Here is a 26,778-nt window from a genome sequence, read left to right on the forward strand (position 1 = left end):
TACCGTTGCTACCCCTGCTGCCGCTGTCTCGGCAGCTGCTTCTGTGACTGACTCACGGCGAAGAGCGGACGCACGGTGGCTGCTGCACGGCTACTGTGTGAGGGCATGTGTCAGGTCAGCATGCGGTGGTACGTATGATGTATGAATGTTCTTGTAACGCTGCGAATGAAGGTCTATGTGACGTTCCGTGTGACACTCAGCGTAACGTTGCCAACTGCCGCCTACTGTAGGTTTGCGTTGGTCTTTAAGGAATGGCAGAAAGTGATGACAATTGACAACGGGTAAAACTGGAGGTCAAAGGCGGCAGGCGCATCAGAAGGGCGAACAGCTTAGGTAACAGCAATGTATTTTGCGCATGAGATGGGCTAAATTTCAAGGAAATGCACCAACTCCGTCAATCGAACCTGCGAAACTTGTGCGCTTTCACCAACTTGTAGCAGGCAAGGATAACATTGGAATCTAAAAGTACAGCGGGTGAGATGTGTGTATCCTAATTGTGCACCTTCCGACGCCCCCGGCTGCGCAGCTTTCCGTGCCCATGTGGAATGGCAGTATCACGATCCTAGTGGTGCCACCGAACTTTGCCACGTGACAACGAGTTAGTAACGCGTCAGTAATATTAATGACACCTAACTCGCGAGCGGCCTGCCGTCCGGATTTCGCTGCGAACCGTACCCAACGTTTAACTTTTCACGGGTGAACCCACCTCCCATGGGGCTGGTGTGAGGGAGACCAGTGGGTCATGGAGAAGGCTCACTCGCTTCACGCTACACACCGCCGGAGTCTACAAACAAACAAATCACGTGGAGGCCCGATTGGTGACATGAGATGCCACCAGGCTGTCATTTGAAGGAAATTTAGCACAGATTCGTAAGCAGACCCGATTTACGATCGGTAGTTGCTGCTCGCTGCAACGCTCGTAGCGTGGCGTTCGTTGCCCCGAAAGCATGAACTCAGCCACGGAATCACGATAAATGTGAACCAGCGGAACAGGGGAGGCGTGACAAGTATCGCACGGGCATCTAATCACCCACTTATTCCTCGTGACTGGTAAATAGCCTAGAGTACCCATGTGCCTCGTCGTCTCACTCTGGACTTTTGGCGTTGTTTCGGTAGAACTTTGCCGGTTGAGCCATGAGTCCGATCTAAACCCGTGCGACTGCTGGCACTGTGCCTGGATAACAAATAGCCCGGCCGGCTCCGCAGTCATCGTCATGCACCGTTTAATCACTGGGCGTTATTTGGGCATAATGTTCAGTTAGAGCTCGGACGTCAAACTACGTGTCATTATCCGTGATAATGGATAAATGACATGCATGAATGTCTGCCGCCCCACTTCCATGGGCCAGAGTTCCGTGAAACTACCGTTGACATCCAGACTAGGCGGGCACAGCACAAGTCACAACACACGGACACGAACAAAGGGGCTTGGCGACGCCTCAGTCTAGGTACTAACAGGACAAAGGACTTCCACAAAACGCACAGTTAACACTGAACATGCTGATGATACATATCACAAACCACCAAGCACATGGACTCTGAGAATGATATGCTGCTATAAGAGGAACGAGACACTCAGGATGCACATCTGATGAATAACCAACACTGTGCCCCGTCTGGTGGATGGGGTGTCGAGTCAGGGCCGGACGTCTGGCGGGCGGGACGGACCACCCGACCAGTAGGACTGATCGTCTTACCAGCGGGGCTGACCGTCTGACTAGCGGGACTGAGCGTCACGTCAGTATGACTGACTGACCAACCAGCGAGGCTGATCGTCTGGCTAGCAGGGTGAGCGAATCCGCCGGGGCTGACCGACCAGCGCGGCCGACTCACCTGACTCGTCCTCCAGCTCCCTGACGGGGAATATGACGCTGATGTCGTCCTGGCCCTGCTGTCCCTCGGCCTGCCGCTGCAGCTGCCGCAGCTGCTCCATCTGCAGGTGCTGCGGGCTGCCGATATGCTGCAGCAGCGGCAGCTTCTGGCGCGTGGTGAAGCGGCACAGCGCGCAGCTGTAGGCGCGCCGAGACTCGGCCAGACCGGCCTCGGCGCGCCGCAGGTAGCTGAACAACACCAGGCTGATCTCGTGGCGCTGCTGGGACGCGTGCACCTGCAGCTTGTGCACGCTGTTGGTGAAGAAGTCGCACAGGTTGCAGCGAAGTTGCACCGGGTTCGTCACGTTCAGGTAGCGGAGCTTCCACTCGTTGGCCTCGCCGCCCTCGAAGATGTGGTTGAGGTGCTGCAGCTTCTGCAGATGTTTGTCTGTCTTGCAGTGCAGTTGGAAGTTGGCCTTGAGGTTGGTCTTGTAGGAGCAGAGCCGGCACACGGAGCTGCCGCCAGCCACCAGGGTGACGTCGGCGTCCCGCGGCTGGCTGCGGTCGCGGCTCAGGTGACGCACCACCTCCTCCACCGTGTCGGCCGAGAAGCGCGCGCACGTGCCGCAGCCGAACACGTGGCTCGGGTTGGGGTCGACCTGGTCCTGCGGTGGCTCCAGACGCTCCTGCATCAGCTGCTCCAGCGGGTGCGGCTCGCGGTGCTGCGGCGGACCCACCTGACCGCTGGCCATCATCTGGAACATCATGGCCTGGCCGAAGGCGAGGTCAGCCAGCGCAGCCTCGGGCCCGCCGCCGCTCCCTGCCATCTTGTCGGCGCCCAGCAGCGCTGCCTGAAACTGCATCATCGGAGCCGGGTCGAACCCGCCGGCCATGTGCGCCTGCAAGCTAGACAGGTGGTGCATCTGCTTCACGTTCTGCTGCATCACCATGATGTTGTGCGTGTGCTTTTCGCTGGTCATATGGATGCGCAGGTTGCGTGCCACGTTGGTCTCGTAGTTGCACACGTCACAGCGGAACGTCTGTTTGGGTTTTGCCGGCAGCGGTGAGACCTGGATGGGGGAGCGGCTCTGCGGCGTGGCGTTCGAGCCGTGACTGGACGGCGGCCGCTGCTGGTCGCGCGGCACGCCGCCGTTCTGCAGCTCCTGCATGTTGTTCAGGTGCTTGTCCGACTGCATGTGGATGCTGAGGTTGCCCTTGGTGGTGGTGGAGTAGTTGCAGACCTCGCATCGGTAGGGTTTGTAGCCGCAGGTGTAGGTCTCACCTCGCGCTAGCCTCGGGTGCGGCTGGCTGGTGATGCAGTAGATGCACGTGGTCTCGCTGTCGGGGTGTTTCTCCTTCATGTGGATCTCCAGGGTCTCCTGGTACTTGTAGTGCCAGTTGCACTTGGGACACTTGAGCGTCTTGCACGAGTTTCGCGAGTGCATCATGGCCATCTGACCGCCCAGTGAGCGCGTGAAGCTCATGATCTGGTCGCACTCGATGCACTCCTCGTCGGCCGGCCGGCCGTTCATGTGCTGAGGGCACGCGCCGATCGTCGTGCCCGTGACCGTCGAGGCCGACGGAGGCGTCGGGAACGACGGAGACGACGTCTCAGACGTCGGCGGGCTGCCAGCCGCCGGACTCTCCGAAACCGGCGGCGGCGGCGACGCCTTCACACTCAACTTCATACTTAAATCTACTCCGGCACTGGTGCTAGGAACATTTGGGAGATAAACTTGAGCTCTACGATTATCACTCGTTTCCAGATTGTCTTTTGATTCGGCCGCGGCCGGCGGCGGCTCGGTGCGCTGGCCGCCGGCGCGTTCGACCGACTGCTCGCCCCCAGCGCCCTGCCTGCCCGGCGGCGGCGTCATCGGCTCCAGAAAGGACACGCGCGGCCGCCGCTCGGCGCCGCCCGTCAACAGGATGGCCGAGGTGTTGCGCTGCGTCAGGATGCCGCGCTCCTCGTCACTCAGCGTCACGCCGTGGTCACAGACGGCGTGAGTGGCGAACGGCTTCACCGAGCCGAACGACAGCTTGCACACGAAGCACATCAGGATGGGCTTGATGGGCACCGTCGAGTAGTCGACCAGCGGCGGGCGCAGTTTGTCGCTCACATCGGCCGGCGCCGGCGCGTCGTCGCCCAGGCTAAACACCCGGTAGCTGTGTACGATCGGCACCTCTGGTACCTTCTTCTCTTGCAGGAGGCTGGCATACGCCTGGCCGTACAACGCCGAGTAGAGGGCCGGGTTGCGACTGATGTAGAAGGCAGACGCAATGCGCGGCAGGCAGGCGGCCGGCACGGCGTCGCCGCCGCGCCGGTCGACGATACTTCCCGGCGCCGTCGTCACCGGCACGTCGTCTGCGCCGGTGTCGATGATGTAAGCCGAGCCGTCGGGGTTGTACACGATCTTGCCGTCGAATCGTTCGACGTCGGCGGCGGAGGCGGCGGGGGGCGCGGCGCTGGCGGTGTGGCCCGGCTCCGGCGCGCCGGGCGACGCTGAGGGTTCCTCGGGGGGCGACATGCGGGCGGGGGCGGGGGCGGGGGCGGCGGTGTCGCTACTGTCGCCGTTGCTGGTACTCATTGCGACAAGCAGAGAGCGGAGCTGCTAGGGGCGCAGCATTGTAGTTAACAGCACCTGCCGGACACACAAAGAGACGGCGTCAGATTCGCTGCGACATATGGCCAGCAATGGGCCTTTTCAAACGTCTCAAGTACACGCACATAGGGGAAACGGCAACTTCCGTTTGTCACATTTCCAAAACTCCGTAGACCCACACCCACATGCGCGATGCGTTTTTCACTTCGCAGTGAGCAGGTTCGGCCCGCTGAACGGGCACCGGTCACAGGCAGTTTGAACTTTGAACGGCGGGACTGCGGTTCTCCCCGCCACCACCCATGTTACCCGCCGCTCTTTGTGTGTGTCTGTGTGTGTCGGTGGCCTGGTAACTGTTCCCACTTTCCGGCCCACGCACCGAGCCATTAAACACACTCATTTGCCGCGCTAAAAACGACCGACCGCGCCGTTGACTGGTCATAGTTATGACTCAGGGAAAAAATCCAGCCTGAACCATGCCTAAATTCTTAATTCGCGTCGATTTAAGTCATTATAACTGCCGCCAGCGCTAATAAATATGAGAAGCCACGGCTCGGCTGGCCTTGGTACTGTCATTATCTAACACAAAGGTGCGCTTAATTAGCGGCCAAAAATTACTTTAATTGGTCTTTTCTCGCCGTGCTGCCAACTCGATTTGACCGAGGTAGCCGGCTGGAAAAAGCGTCCCTCGGAGAGAGCGTGGCGCGCCCGCTCCGCTCGCATGACGGCCAGCACGCGAAGCAATGCCGACGAATAACGACCAATCCGAACTATGGCGAGACCATACATAATACAGGAGGAGCAAATTGACAGTGACTGCCTCGACACGCAACCGGGGACAGCGCCCCGGCCGGCCGCCCCGACCGCCCGGAATAAGTGTCACGAAATTAGGGAACACGGTCTCCAGCTCGTTTGTTGAAGTGGGGATTCGGATAGTCAGAAGTGTTGTTGTCTTTTGAATGGCCAAGAAGACCATTGACTTATGTAAAGGTCACAGATTATGTGTTTGAATGCTATGTTCGATGCGAGGCTTCTCTGGATTAAAGGGTAAACGTTTAAGCCGCGTCACCGCTCAGCGCTCTCGGTCACTCCTCGCCTATGTGCGCCGTCCCCTCTCCCCTCCCTCCTTCTCCCTCGGTCCCTCCTCGTTCGCTCGTTCACCTGGCGGCCGGCAGCGCCGGAGGAGTGCCGCCAGCACGTGCAAACTCGGCCGGAGGCGGCGCGGCCAGTCATAAAACACACCGGCCGCCGCCGCCGCCGACCGCCGTCCATTCATGCGCCACCCGGCCGCGCGCCCGTAAAGCGCGCTCGGTTAGCGCGGAGGGCGGCACACCGACACGGCTGCAGCCGCGCTCCGCCGGCACCCAGGTGCCAACCCGCGCCGCCCCGGGTCCAAGGACGAACCGGTGCGCCGGGAACGCCGCGCCGCCGCGCCGCAGACGTCTCAGCCGCGCCGCGGGACCAATTAAATCGGCGGCAATTAAAGCTCTCCGGCGCCCATTTTAGGCGGCCGAGTGATGTACAGTTTTTCACGAATGATGTTGATTTATGACTGCAGTGTGGCCTGTCATCGATGCAACGAACAAAATGAAGTGCTTTCGAAAGTTGTTATCATAGAAGTCGTCGCTATGATTGGAAATTTATACGACTTCATCATATCATGACAAGATGGAACATGTACGCATTAACATTTATGGATGCACGGAACATGTTAGAAACATCAGCGTGATCTTTTTTTTTTTGCCAACCTCCGTCGGGTTCTCAACTCTGCCCATGTGGGCGGTCCAGTGCACCCCACTGCAGCGCTCCGCTCACGCTGGTTGGCCCCACTGCAGCGCTCCGCTCGCGCCGGTGCCGCCGTTCTCACCCGGGCCGACGCACCGTCTCCGGCCGACCACCAGTCACTTCCGGCCCAGTGGCGGCGCGCTAACGTCCCCTGCACGACGGCGCCGCGCTGTGTCCGCCGCCGGGGCGCCGCGCTCGCCTCAGCCGCGCAGCTCTCACACCTTTTATTAACCCGGCCGGCCCTGGCCGCCGTGTCGCGCCGAGGTCAGATGATGACCCGGTGAGGCGGCGGCGGGCGCTGCTACCCGCCGGCCGGCCTGCACTGAGCGCACACCGCTGCCACCGTTACCGGCGCCGCCGCCCCGGCCGGATGGTCCGTGCGCCGATGCGGTTTGCGGTCGCCGTATCCCGGCGATAGGCACCGTAATCACGGACTTCCGATGCTCGGATCGAAGCTATTTTCACTGGAATGGTGCGTGAAGCGGTGTACCGGACGGACACGAGTGGGGCCGCGGGCGGGGCCGGCGGCAGTGGGTGGGTCCACCGCGCTGCACAGCTGCCCCGCCTTCAACCACCGAGACGGGACGGGACGGGACGGACGGTCTGCAGGGAGCGCGTGGGAGGCGGTCAGACCACGTGTGGGCGGGGTACGGCCCGCTCTCCCGACAGACGGGAGCTGAAGGAGCGACGGGTGATGGGGGAAGGGTCGGGGGAGCGCCGTGACGTGAACGGCTCTTTTCATCGACCGATGTATTATAATGATGTTACATGACTGTGCGAAGCCTAAACAGTTGTAAGTTAGGCGTATCTAGAACAATGTTGGAGCTCCTGACCAAACCCGTTTTTGCGTTATAGTTGTGTCTGAAGGGTTCCGCCTGTGGATCTAACGATCAAATTTGCTCCAATATTTCAGCAAAGGCAGACGAGCCGATGATGAATTTTTAATCATTATCCATGTGCCGCTCACAAAGCCCGTTACGGCCTCTGCAAAGCAAATGGCCGTGCCACAGCTGCACGTGGCTCAATGGTGATCGAAATGAGCCAGACGGTGAACTATGGCCAACATTTGTCCAATTATTGTCGCAGCATTTTTGAACACCTGGCAATTACAGTTGCCGTAATGACAAGCTGTACTGAAAGGACACCATTTCGTTGGCTTCGTCGGAAGAAAGACTGAAAGAAACTGCAAAGCCGACGGCATTCTGTGGACAGCTTTTATCGTCGCAGTCGTTTGTTTTCAGCATGGGTGCTTGGTGTGTCCCAGTTGAAATAGGGACAAAGACACTACCAAATGAAGGAACAGTCCGGTCGTCATAGGCAGAAAAATTCCCAGGCAACGGAGCTCTACGCTCCGTCTAAAACAGTGAGCCATTTCTCGCCATCGAAAAGTCAAAACACTTTGAGACGGTAGCCAATGACTGAACAGTGCATCTTGACAAAGAGTTAATAAATATCGGCCGTCCGTACATCGTTAGCAGCAGACGAATTCACGAGGCCCCGGAGGCCGGGCTAGATTGCTTATTGATCAGCTGGTAGTGCTTAACTGACTGGACCGGGAGCCAAATCTCGGCACTGCCCGGTCGCAGTTGTTAGCTGGACGGCAATTTCATGGAGCGCAACACACAAATCGAGGACACGGGGTCACGTAGAGTTAAAAGATAGGATGTTGCTAAGTGATTGGACGTTTCATTATGCCAGAAAAATGAATACCAAATGAATTATTTCCGTTAGTAAGTGAAGAGCATAGCTCCTCGAAGTAATTGTGCTTTTATCTGATGTTTAACCACATTACGTGGAACTTACCTTCCATAACTCCAAACCATCGATGAATCCAGGTCTGCAGTCCCGTTGACCAGCTTATCACTATATGAACTTAACACTATATAACTATTCGCTAATGCACATATACTATCTACACACAAAATACACTTAGGAACTTGTAAGAGGAACTTTCGTTGCGTTGCACAAGGCTGTGTAGCTGGGCGCTACATGTCTGTGAGTTGGTCCGGTGGTCCGAGGACCGATCTGAGCCGCTCTCTGACACCCGGTCTCGGTCCGCTGCGGCGGCCGACGGCGCTCCCCACGCACACCGCTCGGCGTCGCCGCTCTCCGCAAACTGGTGCGAGCCACACCGCCGGCGGCCAGCATCCCCCAAATGCGACGCAAATCAATGCAAACGAGCTATTGTACGGCGTGCGCCCGCGCCGAACCGGCGCCCATTATAACGCGAATATTCTCCCTTTCATGTAGAGGTGTCAATTTCAGAAAACGTATGTCCAAAGTCCGTCCAATGTCCAATGCTTACGTCGATTGTCCGTCCAAAAATGTCCAAGCCAGCCATTTGTCCAACGATGTCCGACACCTACGCAATAGTTTACACTCAACACTGTTATTTAATTTGCTTTTCATGTACCGTTACAAGCTCAAAAGTGGTAATCATATCGAAAGCTGAGCTTTCTCATAGCCAATCAATGTTAAACACGACTACTTTTTAAAAATGTTGAGGTGTAGCAAGCGATTGTCCAAAGTTGTCCAAAGCCTGCTGCCATTGTCCAACCGAATTCCGAATCGGACATTGGACAAAATCGGAATTCCGAAGATTCAAGTTCCGATTGACACCACTACTTTCATGTCCCTCTTTGATGGGAGCGGGGGCAAGAACGGGTAGGCCGAAGAAAGGCCTGTCGGCGGCGACCGGCGGCCCGATCGCGGCGCGGCGCCCCCCGGCTGAATGGCCTACCTGGCCGCCGGCGGGACGCGACTCGCCGCTCGGAGACACCTTTGTCTGAGTCCGGTCCGAGCGACAGGGCGACGTCACACACGCCCGACGGCTTATTTAAAGGCGCGCGCGCGAGCGCACGAGCGCACCGCTCGCCGACGGCAATTATATTCATGCGCGTTATAGAAACAGCGCGCTGAATTAATGACGCGGCCGCCGGAAATAAATTGGCCATTGTTGCCGGTTCAAGGGGACCGGCGGTGGCGGTTACAAATTAGCTGCAGGTTTGTTTGGTGGGACGTCCCTGCGCCGCCGGCGTCGCCCAGCGCCGCTCCCGGCTTCCAAAGCCCCTCCAGTGTGACAATTACATGGCCGATTGTGAACGGGCTTCACCGGCGCGCGCGAGCCTGCTTAGCAGCCTTAGTTCGATGGGTGCCAGCCAGAGCTTTTGTCAGGTAAATATGGCGCAGACGTTGGGCGTGTTGACAAAAGCGACACAGCAAATCTGGGACATGGAACTCGCTGGTGTCAGTTGTGCAACCGCATTCACATGTTTGGACATTCCCTGCTAAGACCGTTCGACCACCATCAATTTGCAGACATTGGAGTCGATTGGAAAGCTCATATTGTCTGTCTTCTCATGCTGTTTTGTGGCAATCAGTTCGTTTGGTTTCTCAAAGAACGTCACACCACCGGCGACGAAAATGAGCCTGTGACCCACCAAACGTCCCAATCACGCTTTGCTCGAAGCTCCTTGCTCGACCTCAGTGGCAGCCCAGCCGTCCGAGCTTCGGCTACCTGCTGAGCGGGGTTGGCGCGGCGCTGCCCGGGGCGCCGTACCGCGTGGGAGCCTCGTTGTGCGGTCTCCCAGACGGAGACGGCGGGTCAGCGGCGGCAGACCCTGCAGGGCCAGTGTTGCCAGGGACACCCGCCGCGGGGACTCGGTCCGGTCCCAGGCGCAACGCGCGAGGTCATAGCATCGAGAGTCTACCTTTGGATGAAGTCATTGGCAGGGTCTAAGCCATTCTCACCTCGATGTTGAACTGGATGTTTGGATGGTGAACTTCCGAAACACATCCCCTCTCAACCCTCGTTCACTTGTCGGCGAGCTACCATGCCCTGTCATGACCTCACCAAGCTCCAACACGACTCTAGTTAGTAATGCACCCCATCCAAGTTGAACAATGAGCACTCATCCACCTACCCACCTACACCGTTTGCACACACCCAACGTCACCTCTCGACTCTCCAACCCCACACTTTCACAATCACCCAGCGCGTTTTCCCGCCCGACGTTGCACACTGTCCCCGTCTGGAGCTGTCTGTCCGACTACCTCAGCCCACCGGTCACTGAGAGGCAGGACCCGCTGCAGTGCACAACGAGGCCCTCAATTAGCACCGCACCGACCTCGGCGCGGCGCCGGCGCCCCCCGGCGTCTCCCGACGTCTCCCGGCGTCTCCGTTGTCTCGTGCCGTCTCCCGCCGCGTCCGTTGTCTCGTGAGCAGCGGCGCCGCGGCGCGCCGCGCGCAACTAATTGCCGCTAACGAAGCGGTGGCTACTTGGCCATTGATTAATTCTGCAGCGTCGGCCGGCGGCGCGTCGGCTTTGTCACGGTGCCCGGGGCGACCGATGGCGCGCGCTCGTTGTGTACCGAGTGACGCCCGGTCCTGGCCGCGGATGGACGGAGTCGGACAGTCGACCGGCCGGTGAGTTTACTCACCAGCTGTGTTTTGCGCTGATGGTTCTGTCGTATTGGTGAGGTGATGTGGCCTGAACGGGCATCGTCCGGCCACTCCCCGCGCGGCGAGAGGGTACCCGTGCGGGCGGCGGTCACTTCGACAGGGGTGGGTGCGGCCGGGAGATATCGTATTCACGCCGCGTGTTCCCATCTGAGTCAACAGACCACCACCCGCTGCTGTGGTCTGAAGGGTGGACCGTGGCCTGTAGGGTGGTCTGCAGACCAGGGTGGATCGGTGGGCTCGAGCTGCAGACCTGGACACCGGACGGTCCGTTGCGACCGTTTTGTCCGTGCATTAGTGCGCGATGGAGGGTCGTAGGTCTAAGTGCCGCTCCCGGCCGCAGGCGCCAGGTCACTAGTGAATGTTTAGGTCGTGGAGTGCAGGAGCCTGTCTATGACAGGGTGCAGACTGGGTGCAAATCTCTAGTGGGTACCCAAGCAAGCTTGATAGAGCGGGCTTGCGCGGTGGGTGCAGGTCTCCAATGGGTGCTCCGACCGGCTGGGTGCAGGTCTCCAATGGGTGCTCCGACCGGCCGGGTGCAGGTCTCCAATGGGTGCTCCGACCGGCCGGGTGCAGGTCTCCGTTGGGTGCGCGACAGGCCGCCACCCAGACACCATAATTAATCACCGGATATTCGGCGGGGCCGGCGGTGATCAGCCGCTTGACTGGGCCATTGTTTTCGGACCGGGACGGCGCCGGTGCTTAGAGGGTGCCGTGGAGGTCGTGCTGGGGAGGTGTGCACACGGTGGTGACGAAGGGACGACGGGGACGAGGGACGCCGCACCCCGGTGGGACTGAGAGCAAGTCCTAACTGAACACGTCACGGTGAAGGGTATACCTCAGTACTGCAGCGAGCAACTGCCGACGTAACTCGGGCCGGTCTCGTATGGGCAAAGTTTGCATCTCAGATGAGATGGACGACATCGACTGCCCGGCAGTCTCGGAGCGCTCGGGGATAACGAGCGACCTGCCAACTCACTACCGACTCGAATGGGAGAGAGAAACGACTGCGACTCGGAACAATCCATGACGTCATCCACAGAGGAGCGTTAGGTGGCATATGACGTCACAGTCCGGTGACGGTACCGGCGCGGTGGCGTGTCTCTATTTACCCAGTCGGTCAGCTACTGTCAGTCGGACGTGTGAAAACACGGTCGCATTCCGTGCCGCTCCAACAAAAAGGTGTGCCGGCCGCATTGTCGGCACGCCATAGCTTGGGACGCCGTCCGGCCCAGCGGCGGCAGAGGGGTCGGAAAACGACTCACTAGTCACCACGCCCCACCTGACCCGATCACCGACACTGGCAACAGCCAGGCAGTCTCCCCGTCTCTGATGCTCAGTCAGCGTCCGTTGACTGCTCGGCGGTCTGACTTTCGACCGACCGGCCGCCTGTTGTCCGATGTATCCCGTAAAGGCGCTGGGCGTCGCACAATGACCCCGGGACCGGCGCAGACGATACATCACGGCAGTAAGTGACGGACGGACGGGACGGGCGCTGTCACTGTCTTCAGCTCATGGCCGGTGCAGAGCTCGTGGTATATCACAGCCTGTGCACGGTGCACTGACGAGTGCACATCCCGGCTGTCAGTACCCGGCGGCACCCGGCGACGGCCACCACGTCAGTCCCGGGCTGCAGCTGCGACCGCCGACAGCTGCAGCTTACAGCCGACTTAGGTGGCGCACAAGTGCCGGACACCAGCGCCGCGCTGCATACAATGGTGTCATTTAACGGCGCACGCTGCCTACACAGGCGCGCTTAAACATCGCGGCACCCAGTGTCGCTCATCGGCGCCGGCGTTTCGCGGTGGTACTGAATTCAGCTCATTTCAGAGAGGGGTGCATTCACTCTGAGATTCTAAAGCATGTGCAAAGGGGTTGGATGAATGCATCTATGCATGATAAGCGCAACACCTGCTGGTTAAAAATACTGCGCCCTATCCGGATTCGAACCCAGGACCCCGACAGTGCGTCGGTGCCAGTCATCTCGCCAGCTGATTAGTGTCCTGATCAGTCCCGTGGCGCGGCACGAGCCGCGGCGGGTGGGGTGGGGTGTGGGGAGGGGGCGTGGCCAGGCACCCGGGCGCACGGCTCCCGTCCAATCGGCTCATCATTTATCATGGCAGATCATACTGGAGCGCCGCCGGCGACCGATCGGGGGCGGTAGGGGGGGGGGGGCGCCCCCGGCCGGTTCTGATCACCAGATACCGGCAGCGGCGAGGGAGGGAGAGCGGACATCAATGTGATGTCAGGGACAACATCAGTGAACCAATGCGATAGGTTCTGCTGCATGAAGCATGTATGCGTTGATTATTTATGTAATTATAAGTTGCATTGGAGGTGTTTGCGAAGAACCATGACCCAAAGGTTGCGATGGAATGGGTTGAAGTCATTTGTTCAGGCATCGCAGTGGGTTGCAATGCCAACAGTCGATTGTGTGTCGCTTTCATAGAGCTATACCTTCCAAATACGAGCATAGAACATATCCGGTGAGGTCACCAAGAGGGGAACGGGTGCACACGGTAGCACCCACCTGCGCCGATCAGTTGCACCCCTTCACCCCATCCGCCCCCCTCCCCCTCCAAAACGACGGCGGGCCGCACCAATGGCAGGAACAACGTGTAATGGAATTAAACTCTAGCCAACGGCCGCAATTAAGCGTGAGTTATTCGCCATATTTCAGAGGGGTCGGCGCACGTCTGACGGGTCTGTTTAGCTAAACGGAGCTGGCAGCACGGCCTGGCGCTGGAGCGGACGTGACCTGACCTCGATCTGCGGGGCAGGGCGGGTCGGGGGTCAGACCAGGTCACAGCGGGTAACGAGCAGGTCGGCAGCCGCCGGGACACACAGGTCAGGTCGGAAACAGAAATCAGGAGGCTGATTAGAGTAAAGTCAGCCCGGCAAATCAGCCGGAGTGGGATAATCAGCTGAAGGGTTATGACAGTTCATTGGTGGCATATGCATATCAGTAGATGGACATGCTGGTGCGTGCTGGATATGATGTGATTCGCCGTATCAACCATGAGCCCACAAGCCCAACGAAGCATTCCTTGCTTCATCCCTTCTTCCAAGTGGATGGCAATTGGCATGTAAGGTCAAACGGATCGGGTACATTGAGGGCGGCGGATCATTGGGCGGAGGCGGGGGCGGCCGTGGGCGGGGGCGGCAGCTGCAGACTTCACCGAGAGACGCTGCCTGCACGGCTCGAGGTGCTGTCATGCTCATTGTTGCCACCACCATGGTGAGAAGGTCAGTGGAAGGTTGGCAGACGGCATACACCACCGCTGGTTGCAGGGCGGAGACGCCGGCCCGGAGTGACCTTCTCGGAGAAGGGCGTCGGCAGTGCCCCGAGGAGCGAGGACCAACTAGGGAGCCGAGAATGAAAGGCAGAGGATGGTTGGAAAATAGGGGAGATGGCTGTGATGTAACTGAGGCGATTTGTAGAGCATTCTTCACTTCAAGTTTTGTCTCCGTCATCGAATGGCTGACGTCCCGTGCCCAAGTTCACCCGGCGTGTATTCACCTCACTCAGCAGGTAGATGGTGGCGGTATGGTGTGGGTGTTCCTGCCCCCTCTGTTCGCCCCTCTCACCCCCGGCGGCGCGGCTCGTGCGTTATCTGTCTCACGGCGAGTTAGCGTGCAACACGAGTGCAGAGCTGAGTGGTAATGAGCAGGACGGGGGAGAGGAACCGGGCCGACGAGCTAATGACGCGAGACTGGCCAACCGGTCCTTCGGAGGAGGAGGGAAGGAGGGAGAGGAAGAGGGAGAGAGAGAGAGGAAGAGGGAGAGAGAGAGAGACAGACAGACAGACAGACAGACAGGCAGGCAGGCAGGCAGGCAGGCAGGCAGACAGACAGACAGACAGACAGACAGACAGACAGACAGACAGACAGACAGACAGACAGACAGACAGACAGATAAGAGGCGAGGTGGATCAGATCGGCTAGCTGGCCGCTCTCAGAGCAACAGAGATGTTGCAGGGTGAGTGGTTAGTCATTCGGAATGGCCACGGCCTGACAGTCACCACTGCACCGGCTCCCTCCCTGCCGTCTGGGTCCGGTGTGAATTTCGCCGGCGCTGATAATACAAATATAACCGTCTCCGGGTGTGATAAGACCGGCCGGCGGCGCTCGTTTCGTAAGCAGTTGGCCTCTGCAGCCAATTTGCCCCCGCTCGCCGGCCGCCGGCCGCGCCGCCCTAACAAAGGCCAATTGTGGGAGACCACATTAGCAGTCGTCTTATGGCACGACTGGCTGCGAAATGACCCCGGTTCGCGGAGCGGAGCGGCGGCAGCAGCGGCCCGTCCTGTCGCTCCCCTGTGGCCGCTCACAGAGGTGGAGCTACACCTACGCGTCTGAGCGTCACTTAGACCCGCCCCTTATCGTTAGACTGGTCTGTTGCAGCGACACAACGTGTGCCATCACGTCACACCGACCGTCACACTCTGTACTGTCACATCGCCACGGCTGAGGATGACGTCAGCGGAGCTTGATCACATCTCAGAGGTCAGGTCGCTGGTGTCCCTGACGTCACCTCTGGTCTCCCCTCTGAACATGGTGAGACAGCCCTATGTGTCACCTATGTCACCTGACCGGTCACCGCTGACAGCTGGTCAGTAAGCACGGCACCTGCCGCGGCCGCCGCCGTTCGCGGTAATTACAGCCATGCACAGCGCCGTGCATGGTCCGCCGACACGTGCCGTGTGACGTCACAGGTGTGCACGTGCACGTGCCGCTTTTGTGTGGCGCCGATAGGAGGGGGCGCGGGGCACGACGGCTGGCAAACACGGTACTCGGCCGGGGTCCGCTGGGGGCGAGGTGCGCGGTCCAAGGACAGCCATGCTAGGAGGACCTGTCCTGTTCCCGGTTTAACTATTTGATAGAATTTGATGTGATTAAAACTAAAGCACAATTAAGGAGATTCGTTTTGAATGAACTGGTACAATAGTCAATACGGACCCATGGGCTGCGCAGTGCCCAGATGTGGTAGAAAGAGCCCTATATGAGCAAGTCGTTGAGTTAATCAAACCAAGTAACTTCTCCCCGTCGAAAGGCAAGTGGGAACTTCCCCGCTTCTACCAAAGCTGCAACCAAGATACTAGGCCGGACAGCCGGCGCTGGAGAGTAGTTCTTGTCCGGGCGGGCGACTCGTCCAATAAACAACGCGGTGGCATCGGCAGCGGCAGCCCGAGGCGCTGCGAAAGTTCGGCGACCGTTAAGTGTTGTTTCAAGTGCGAGAACTCGTCTCTGGTCGACGACGGACGAGCGGCTCGATCGTCTGACTCGACGGCGGTCGACTCGACGCCCTCCGAGAGCGGAACGGGAGGCGGCACTGCTGGGACTGGTGACAAACTCGGTCCCGAGCGCAACGCTCCGGTCAGAGGCGGCCAGTGGTCAACTCGAACCGAATATCCCTGATATTTATACAACTTCCTGATCTAGAGCTGTGTGCGCTCAGCAAGCACTGGGTGTTTTGAGCCGACTGTGAACCGATCTGTACTCGGTGAACTGCACCAACCGCCGTGCAGCTCAGAACGAGCCCAAATCGGTGAACGTCATGGCACCACGCGTCGACAAAACACACGGTTTCACTGAAAGCGTCGCCGGCGCGCACGTACTAGGTGATTGGTGCCGGCACAAAGAGTGCAGCTCGCCCGGCCGGCCGCCTGTGACTGTTATAATCGCCGGGTTTCGCCGGACACGGCCGTTCGCGCCGCTCCGCGCGCGCAAAACAGCGCGCCGCACGTGACGCCGCCACCCCGTCCCCGTCCCCGGCAACCGGCGCGGACGAGCGGGACGGGGCACCAGCGGCTCAGCGGACGGTTCACCAGGTTCACCATCGGCTCAGGCTCAGAGTCCGACTCCGTAGACTGTTCATAAGCAGCTCAGAGCCTGCGGACGAGCTGAGCGTTTCACCAGCAGCTTAACGCCTGGAGTCAGTACCGAACGCTTCACCAGCGACTCATATCGGACGGTGCACCAACTCGCTCGTCGCCCGCAGACGATCGCGTTGGTGCACAAGCAGCTCGTCGCCCTCGGGCAGTGCACCAGCAGCTCGTAGCCGGCGGCGGTCCGGCGGCAGCGGCGGCTCCCAGAGAGCCCGCGGAATGAATGGGTTTGAGGTAGCTGTGGTCGGCTGCGGGTGGATGCCAGTGGTTCCTCAGTTTGGCGACCGGGGCAGGAATTCGCCGGTTCACATTAGAAAATAATCAATTATTTAAAGGTAAACTAAATATACGTTTTGCACGGAAAGCCTGAATGAAGTTATTTTAATTGTTCCGTGAGCTACACTGCATACAAAAAATAGGTGCAAACGTCCCCCGCATGGGTATTGACATGAAGAAACTAAAAAGGTTTGCAGGAAGCATAGAGGGGTGTTGTGTCCTAAAACACAGTTCACGACCCATTCTGGGGGCATTCCACGTCAAGTGGGACAAAAAATGATCATTTTGAACCTCACCTCCTCCGATTTTTGCGAAACTTTGTGAAACTACTCATCTATATGTGAAAAGAATGGAGACATATTTTTGTCAAGATATGACGTCACGTTTCCGAGATACACGTCATCAAACATTGACTTAGGCAAGGCACATTATCATCTTTAGAGCGTCATAACCATTGAAGTTTTAGACATATCACCACGAGACAAAGTGTGAAATGGAGGGAATAGGTCAGGCTTTAATTTTAGGGTAACAATATTGACGTAATTAACTAATTAGTGAACTTAATTAAAATTCAAAAAATAAATTTTGATTTTCTGAAAAATGGGTACCCTTCGATTTTGCTGATTTTTACATATTTTATTCTCCTATAAATAAGCTACATCATATAAAAAATCCAGAATGGGCCGACGTCTACGTAACTCTCTTTTGGACTTCGGAATGTCTGGCACTCGCGTGTTTTGTTTTAGCAACCAAGAAGAGGCGCTACCCGGAGATGCTTCTTTCTACCCCAACCAAACCAAAGCAAACCCAACCTGACCTGACGTGACCTGACCTAATCTAACACGCGTAAATATGTACAGCCCTCACGGCAGTTGCCCACTGGCCAAATGCTACCTAGATACGAACATTAGCCCTCACGACAGTTGCCGGCTGGCCAGATGCTACTTAAAAAACAAATGCGTGTTTAGCACTTCAGGCTGACCCGCTGCGAGCCAGCGACCTTTAGATTTCGAGGTGGGTACACTCGGCACATTTACTACTAAGCCACGAAGATAGCTGGTCATCGTAAGCCAGTTTTTAATGATGAAATTGGGCATTCTCCGGGCAGCGCCTCTCTTTGGTTGCAAAAAGAAAATACGCCTGACTCTCCCAGCGCTAGGGGAGAAAAGCCCGGTTTAGCCAAAAAAGGTATTTAAAAAAAACGGAATTTGAATTGTAGGCGGGGAACTTTATCGTGTGACAATTTCATGGTCCTAGATCAATATATTCAAGATCAAATGAGGTTAAACGTGATCAAATTTGCTATAGTGACTATTTTGCGTTTATACGCCCATAGCTCTAAGAGATACTGGCCGATTTTCCTATTTCTTCCTTTATACGACATTTGTAGTGTTATGAGAATCTCTAGTTAATCTTACCATAAATTTGGCAGTTAGTGGCTTGCTAAGAGTAAGATGTCGCCGGCAGAGGCGGGGATCGGCCGACGCGGGAAACGTCATAGTCACATATTGTGTTTGCACCCTAATAATTCATTTTTACCAGTTGATTTTCGTATTTATTTGAACATTAGATTGCCTGTACATTTTTAAGCCTTCACACAAAATTTGACACGAATCGATCATAATCAGCGGTAAGAAGCGCGGTGCAAAGATGGAACCGTCCCGCGCCGGCACAGTCTACCATTCAGGCGGCAACGGCCGGCGCCGGCCGCCGAGCCGCTCCGACAGGAATGTTTGACTTTACACCGCTATTACTAGAAAAGTTGTGGACCGATTTACCTATTTCTTGCGCGGGAGGATTTGCAATTCGATTCTGGACAGATACTGAAAGTTTAACGTTAATGTAATAATTATGTCGTGAGTTATTGGCGATAAACTGGTGGGGTTAGCGAAATCGGCCCCTTCCACCGCCCGTGCTACGTTGCACTACTTGTTGCTGTATCATCCAAAGTTATCGTTGGCCCACTCTAATTTTCTCAGCACCTGTGCCTTACGTGTAGTGGAAGACAATATCTAAATTTGAGCAAAATCGAAGGGTACCCATTTTTCACAAATTACATTTTCAGAAATAAATTCAAAATAAAATAAATTCAAAATCACCGAAAAATGTAAAAATTGTCAAATTTTACTAGCATAACTCCTTATGTACACGTTTCAGTTTATTTGAAATTAATAACTTCAAAAATGTTGAAGCTATAGAACTTTCAAGATTGCAATACACGTCCAATTCTGCTCATAAAGCAGAAGTTTAGCGACTTGTATCTCTGTAGCCCGAGGGCATATGACAAAATCCTTTCACTCTCAGAGGTTTCACCCAATAGCCAATACGTATACCAAGTTTGAACAAAATCGCAGAGGTGGCCGATTTTGGCTGTCCCGGTTGACATGGAATGCCCCTCTGATAAACCGATTTACAAATGCCAGCCAAGCACAGACAGTCCTCAGGTGCCCGTGCCGGCCGGAGAGGAGATGGCTAGATACTGTGTCCAGATGCACAGATACCGTGCGAGATGTTGAGATACCGTGCGCGATGCACAGATACCGTGCCGCTGTGTGCGTCTGCAGACCTCCCAATCAGTCTGGGTAGCTCCGTGAGAAGTTCCAGAGTTCCAGCTACTGCTGAGAGGAGTGGGAAAGGGGTTGGAGGAGGGAGAGAGGGAGTGTGTGTGAGAGAGAGAGAGAGAGAGAGAGAGAGAGAGAGAGAGAGAGAGAGAGAGAGAGAGAGAGAGAGAGGAGAGAGAGAGAGACGCTCCACCTGTTTGGCCGTACTTATGCTTGGGAAGTCATTCACACTCGCTGCTTCAGTTTCTTATCAAGGGCATTCAGAGATATGTTACATGGTGAATTTAGACTCAATGCTAGTGTCTAACAGTGCTAACCTAATTATGCTAACTATACCCAGTCGACCGGTGACGCCTCGTCAGGCGGCGACAGTTTTTGATCGATAAGAAAATGAGCTATGTATGATCACTGTTTACCTGTGAATTAGGCTCTAGAATTGGGGTGGGTGTTCAGCTGGCGCCTGGGAACGCATCGGTTCGTTGGACACCATGTTAACATGCCTCAGTTTCTGTTACATTGGTTCAAAAATTACATTGTCAGTGGCTGAACTGACATGTTTTCCATACATACCCGACTGGGTATTAGGCCGAGGTGTCGAATTCAACGTTCGAAATCCGAATGTCGCTGTTCAACGGTTATCGCCAGCACGTGAAACACTTGCAGCAGTGACCTCGCCGGAGTACGGGAAACCGCCGGCCGTTTGACAGACAGCGCTGATTGATACATGATCACGAGTGTGTCGAACCGCCACCTGTGACCGGTGCCGCGCCCAAGACAATGGCCCTTAGCGCCAACAGGTGGGGCCGCGGCGGCTCCACGAGCGGCGGCTCCACGAGCGGCGGCTCCACGCGCCGGCCGGCTCACCGTCGGACCGATAACCGCGCACCGGCCACCGCTGCCGTTCGCGCCGCGCTGATCGGCCGCGGCGGCGCGCATTTACGACACGATTTTGACCACCGACGGCCGGCGACACGTTGTCGTCATTTATGGCGCAGTCACGGCGGCGGCGTCTTTATCCGGCGCGACGCACACGGCGCCGCGCGCCGCTATCGCCGCCGCGCCGTAATTAAAGCATTACCGCGCCTCTATCTTTACGACTGGCGCCATTGATTAATTAAGGCGAGATAAATTAAAAATCGCGTTGACACGAGCATTAGTGTGTTATAAAGTGTTGAAGCGGGCTGATACGCGGCTCTGTCTGATACAGGGGTGTTAATACGACCCTGATAACGCTGTGGACGCCTCCGCAGCGCCGCCGACTCGTACCTGACCTCTCGATAGCGGACTGGGTGTGCAGGCTGGCGCGGCTGGGACAATTCCAACGCAAATAGCCCGCCCGGCCGTGACGGGAAAAACGGCCGTCAGACTGTCACCGAAAGGGGACACGTGCGTATGTGTGTGTCGGCTGTCACCGCCGCGGAGGTAGTTCGTTACTGGTGTCACGGTGATAGTGACGGCGGTGTACTGTCACGTGACAGGACTGTCACAGGGGACAAAACGGGCGCGGTGGGGCCCTGGGTGGAACCTAACCTAACCTATCTTTAAGGTGGGCTCGTAGAGACGCGAGGGATCCGGGGAAGATTACGTCCAGCTGTGAAGGGCTTAACGGAATGTGCGAAAGGCTCATCCCACGATGGCTAATAGGGATAAACGTTCAATTAAATGTAGAAATGGGCAGTTGGTTGGATGGGAGAGGTGTGGGCTAGAAACAGGTATGACATTGGGTGGGACAGTGAAGCATGACAGGGCAAAGCCAAGAAATAGTCGCGGTTTCCCGTGTCTGGACCGTTCCCTCAGCACGGTAGAACGTTGCAGTTTTATCGGAACTAACGAACTCAGTTATCATACCATCTGTGCTGCCAATCCGACCATGCAGAGGAAAATCGCTGCCGATGGATAAAAATGTATTAGCCGCGTCTCTGTGTGGCATGCCTGCCCTCATTAGGTGGGTGGTGGCAAAAGTTGGCATTGTTCGGCGCCGAGGTACAGACGGTTGCGGATCAAGGGTGCCTCACGGCAAACTCACGTGATACATCGGCATGTCAATGACCAGTTCAAAAGGAATGTGGGCTAATGACTCGAACGGTACAAATTGTGTCATTTCACATCATACGTTAGCGCAAACGACAGAGTGGCATGTTTTGCCTGTTTTGGTGAGCCTCCCCAGGACAAGACATATTTATTATGTTTAGCTGTTCGGTGAAATTAATGCTCTCAGTGTGTCGAACAAATCTAGATAACCCGTTTAAAAGACCGAATACGGTGGTTGGCGAAAAATGTTCGCTCTAGTCCAAATGTCGTGAATTAATCGCGACGTGTTCCTTGTCGGCTTTGGCAGCCACGCCACATTTTTTGTCTGACTTCTGTCCTCGATCCAGAAAAGCTGCTAATCCCAGCTCATTTGGTCAATTCCGCAGAAATCAAATTCACGTCATTATCGATTTAAAACTGAGCGGCTAAGTCCCTTATCGCACAGGAAAACCTGATGTCAGCTGGTAATTAAAACTGGCGTTTCGCCCCAACCCCATACCAAAGGCTCCCACTGACTGCATACCGAACCGTGAACCGAGTCCGCAGCTCCTCCGCCAATCAGGTGGTTCGGTGTCCGCTAACTCCGTCAGCAGAACACACAGAGTCTGGGAACACCATGCGCCTTTGGTCGGCGCCCGTTCAACGCGCGCGAGACAATCAGCTTTACATCTCCGAGCCTGAACCCACTGGGTCGCCTGAACGAACATCGAACAGGCCTCGCCGCCACCGAATTTCAGGCACGTCCGCCGCTTACCGGCAGCAGCGGCGAGCATGACTACTGACTCGGACTCACGGCGCGACTCTGACTCGTTCACACGGGCGACGGTCGGCCGGCGCGGCGTCTGAAACACCCTAATTACGCCGTGCGTTCCCACCAATCGCCGCGCCGGCCGGCATCACATTAACCATGCAAGACAGCAGGAATCATCGCGGTCTGGCCACGGCTTGGAATCATCACGCCGCGCCTGGCGCCGCTCCAGACAGGCCCACCGCGCCACCGGCGAACACGAGTGACGTCATATCGCCGCTACTACATACGGTGACGTCACTCTGAATGTTACGTCATCGATGGGCCGAAGAGCTGCGAGCCTTGGTTTGAACTTTGGAATACCCCAGCTGTGAACCGTTGACCAGGTACGGATAATGTCACGTTTGTTGACACCCGTGTCACTTTTGACAATTTGACACGAGTGACAAGGTCCCCCGGTGCGACAGAGTTGCAGCTCTATCGAAAGTCGCTGAGGGGACCGCTCTGAACATGTCATCATAGGTCACCTGGTCACGCAAGACGACGTGGACTCCTCGGAAACTCCCAAGAGGTTGCTGCGAGGAAGCACCCACAGACGCAAACACCCTCTCGCCAGGTGACCCATATCAGTCTCTAAGTGCGGGGGATGCCAATATCTCTAACTAGATCAGTGCTTGCCTCGCTATCTCACAGCTCACCCAGCTCAAACAGTTCCATGGTGAGCTAAGCTCCGCGCGGTGAGCTAGGGAAGCTCGATACTGAGCCGGGGCAGCTCGGTGAGTCCCCAGCAGACCCCGTGACCGACCACTGTCAGCCGTTCTCAGTCCGTCACACACAAGGTCACTCGGTACGCTTGGGAGGGGGGAGGGTACCGCGCGCACTCACACACCCGCGCGCTGCCGGCCCGACCGACCACCTTCCCAGGCCTGCCCGAGCGCCAGCCACTCCATTAGTTCAAGAATGTGTCCGTCCTTTATGCTGCCACTTATGGGTCGCATTAGCTGGCCTATTTTTACGATTACCGGCCGGCTGGTACGGCGCCCGTGTGCCGTACCAGCCCTCTCGGAGGCTGAGAGCCGATCGGGGACGCCGCGGAGGAAGAGGCGCCCTCTCCAGTCTCCCCCCTCCCTCCCGGGCGGCCAGGGTCGCCGCGCCGCGCCGGCTGTCTTGTTTGTTGGGCTTCGGCAGATTATGCGCGCGCCGTCAGTAATTAATGACACCGGAATGCATGTTCGGGGTGGGAATGAGATTTCCCGATAGTCCCCCATTGTGACTGGAATCAGATTTGCCCTTCCCAAATCACTTATCAAAATATCTAAATTGCTTATCGGCCAAGTGCCATTAATTTGGAGGTGTTTGGCGGCGAGGCGTCGGACGGCCGTCACTCAGAGGCGGCGGGCGGGACCAGGTGGGACCGGACGGGACCAGGCGGGACCAGACGGGACCATAGCGCACCGCCGCGTGGGTGCCGGTCCGGCGCGGCGCGGCGCCGGTGGCTCCCTCGGCCGGCCGGTCGGCGCCGCGCGCCGCCTTGGAGTGGTCGTCAGCTACTCAGACCGTTTTGCTAGCAGGCCATGAATGCGCCAATGGGACACGAACATGCGAGCTAAGCAAACAAAGAATCGTAAAAAATAGTCATGAAAATGACTATGGGAAGCATCATAATGGCCTGAATTGCCGTCATAACATATAATGGCCGTAAATGTTCATTTAATTGCAACTCGGGAACAAAACAGCACATATTTTGGGCGCACCGAAGACAAAACGACCCGCAGCAAGCAGCTTGCGCGGACGTCTGAACCGCAAACGCCGGAAGCCTAATTCACTGGGTCTGATTTCGCCGCCGCTTCAAACAGCTTCCAGCATGCACGCATGCATTCATCCAGGCGAACTTCCTGTCTAATCGTCAGCTCCAGGAACACCAGGGGGGGGGGGGTGCTCACGGGACGGCTGGAAGACAGACCGAGGATCACGGCTAGTTTGACACGGCTGGGGCGTCCGAGGCGCTCAGGGGCGCTCAGGGCACTTCACGGGCGCTACCGGCTGCACGCGACGCGCCGCCGCACGCAGCGTCCGCTGCATGTGACAAACGGCAGCTCATGATGTGTGGTCGCGGCTGACGGGCTGCACGGCGCACGCACAGACATCACTTTATATGCCGCCCAGGGGAGCGGTGGACAGGAGGGGGAGGGGAGGGTACGGGGTACCCAGGACCGACGGGACACCGACGACAGCCAGCGACGGGCCACAGCCATTGCCGACGCATGAGTTACAGCACTGTCGAAATGGAGCCGAGCCGGCCACAACAAAGACATGGCCATTGCACCCCACCACTTAGAGCGTGAACTCAGTTACTAGCGCGGGCCTTTGTTCATATGGAGCTGAATTGAGCGTGCCATTAAAGTTGTTTCGGCTCTGGCATCTTCCTTCGCTTCCAATCGGACACATCCTCATGAAGCGAGTTTTGTGGTGACTTTTATGCGTTCTTCCTCGCCATAGCCAGCTCTGGCGGCATTTAAAACTCAATTCGATAGCCGGGCGGTTGGGTTGAACCCTGGTCCTTCATCAACCTCTCCCCTCTCCTCCTCTCCCTCCCTCCCCTCCTCCTCTCCGTACGGCGCGTCTGGCACGCACGGCGGCCGTCAGGGCGGGCCGGGGCGGGGGCGGGGCGGGGGCGCTGTCTAATTACTAGGTGGTTCATCAGATGGCGTGGCGGCCGGTGTTGTTTTACCACCGGCAAATTAGTGTAGCGGCCGATGGTAGCCCGATAGGAGTTAATGTGTCGCCAGCCGCACACCTGATACGCCACCGGGTCGGGAAGATGGGAGGGAGGGGGACGGTAATGGGATGGGGTGTGGGGACCCGGAACGGGTGCTGCCCAGGTATTCACCGGATCGGGAACTGAAGCGAAACGCCAACACGGAGCCAGAGAGGTGGCCACGGAGCGCGCACCGCACCGGTGAAAGGAGCCACGGCCGGCGTCAGGTTACCAAAACGAACCGGATGAAACCATAACAACGATCGGCGGCCGGCCGGGCCGCGAACCGAATCGGTGATGACGGATATTTGTGACTGGGAATCCGAGAAACGAGCGCCAGATTCGCCGTCTCGAGAAGCACGTTAAACAAGCAAAGCGTCGTTTGACACCGGGGTGCTGTGGAGAATCGGACCGTCCCACCGCTCTGCTGTCGAAACTGTTTGACTGGCGGCGGACTGTGCCGAAGGATCTCACCAACAATCGTCATTCAGCAGGAAGCTGTTCTGCCGATCTGACGAGATCTGAAAACGCGACGTCATTTCGGCAATCCAGGACATGCATGAACCGATAGCATCTATCTCCGCGGTTCTTTGGATAAACAATACCCGTGTATACTCTGCCCTGCAGGTAACAACTTAGTGCTGATAGACTAGCTAATGCTGGGCACGGGCAGTCCCCTCCCCTCCCCGCCTCTCTCCCCTCCCCTCGCACCGGGGCAGGTGGCCCACCATCCGCCACTGCGCAGCCGCCGGCAGGCCCGGACTATAAACAAATAATCTGCTTACTTGTAAAACTGTCGGGAGCGGGGCTTCTCACAGGTGTTAGGCGAGCGGTTCCCCTCGGGCGAGCGACTCTCTCCCCCGGGGCGAGCGAGGCCTCTACCTGGGCGAACGAGGCCTCTACCTGGGTAAGCGAGTCTCTGGTCGAGCGGCACGGCCTGGGAGAGCGAAATCTCTACCTGGGCGAGCGGCGCGATTAGAGCGAGCAAGTCTCTCTGGGTGAGCGATTCTCTACCTGGGTGAGTAGTGCGGCCCGGTCGAGTCTCAGCGAACCTGCGTGAGTGTCACGCCCGACGGCCGGTAGTGCTGCCACGAAACCCAGAGTATCCGGCCGCTGGTAGCGAGCGCCGTATGGGAAAGACCCCCGACGGACGGCAGCCGGAGCCCGGGCAGGCCGAGCTTCGCTCACTTCCGTCGACGGCCGCACACGGCCGGCCAATCACGACGTACCGCTGCTGATGACGCGATGAAAGATGCCTCTAAAATTACCCCCGATTGGAAAAAGCGATTGATTCCGGCTCGGTGCAATCACATGAAGGGCAGTTACTTAGGCCGCGTTGGCTCATTTTAGTCCGGGGTAATTTGCAAACTCCTGCAGGCTAAATTGTGCACACCAACAAAACTTAATGAAAGTCGCCAAAACGCGTCATAAAGCGGTGACAATCAACATAAATTTCAAACATTGAGGCGTGGGGCAAAATTAAAAACGGGACCCAATCTATGATAGCATGAATTAATCTAATTTACTGTCCAATATGGTATGTGAACGTCCGCGTTTTAAAGCAAAAGCACGGGTCGCGGTGATTAACTCTGGCAGAAAATATGGAAGCAGCTGGGCCTATTTATTGCGGAAAACAAGCGTCGGCGACAGAAATGGAGCGCCGGCGACAGAGGCGGCGCGTCTGTGGCGCTGCCGGCGCGACCTGCAGGCGGATGCGGCGGCGTTTGAGGGGGCGCGCGACACGGCCGACACGGCCGACACGGGACCGGGCACGGCACGCCAGCAGAGTGGCAACTCGAGCTGCAGGGCGAAATTAGCACCGTTTTCCTCGGTATTACAAGGGTATTCATTGACACGATGGTGTAGA

At 57.2% G+C, this 26,778-nt stretch overlaps 1 protein-coding gene across 3 annotated transcripts in view; it reads right to left on the minus strand.

Annotated features, from left to right (window-relative positions):
* LOC122385143 (zinc finger homeobox protein 3-like) overlaps positions 1-26,778 on the minus strand; it is an 88,767-nt gene that overhangs the window by 54,085 nt on the left and 7,904 nt on the right. For 2 of the 3 annotated variants that reach the window (XM_043373192.1, XM_043373194.1), the window contains exon 2: positions 1,834-4,450. In XM_043373192.1, the coding sequence (XP_043229127.1) occupies positions 1,834-4,396 (2,563 nt within the window). In that variant the 5' untranslated portion in view covers positions 4,397-4,450. Of the gene's footprint in view, positions 1-1,833; positions 4,451-7,996; positions 8,277-26,778 lie in introns of those variants that run through there. The other variant, XM_043373193.1, reaches the window with a different exon arrangement.

This window comes from Amphibalanus amphitrite, unplaced genomic scaffold (assembly GCF_019059575.1).
Source record: "Amphibalanus amphitrite isolate SeventyFive unplaced genomic scaffold, NRLGWU_Aamphi_draft 000210F_arrow, whole genome shotgun sequence".
Classification (NCBI taxonomy): Eukaryota; Metazoa; Arthropoda; class Thecostraca; order Balanomorpha; family Balanidae; genus Amphibalanus; species Amphibalanus amphitrite.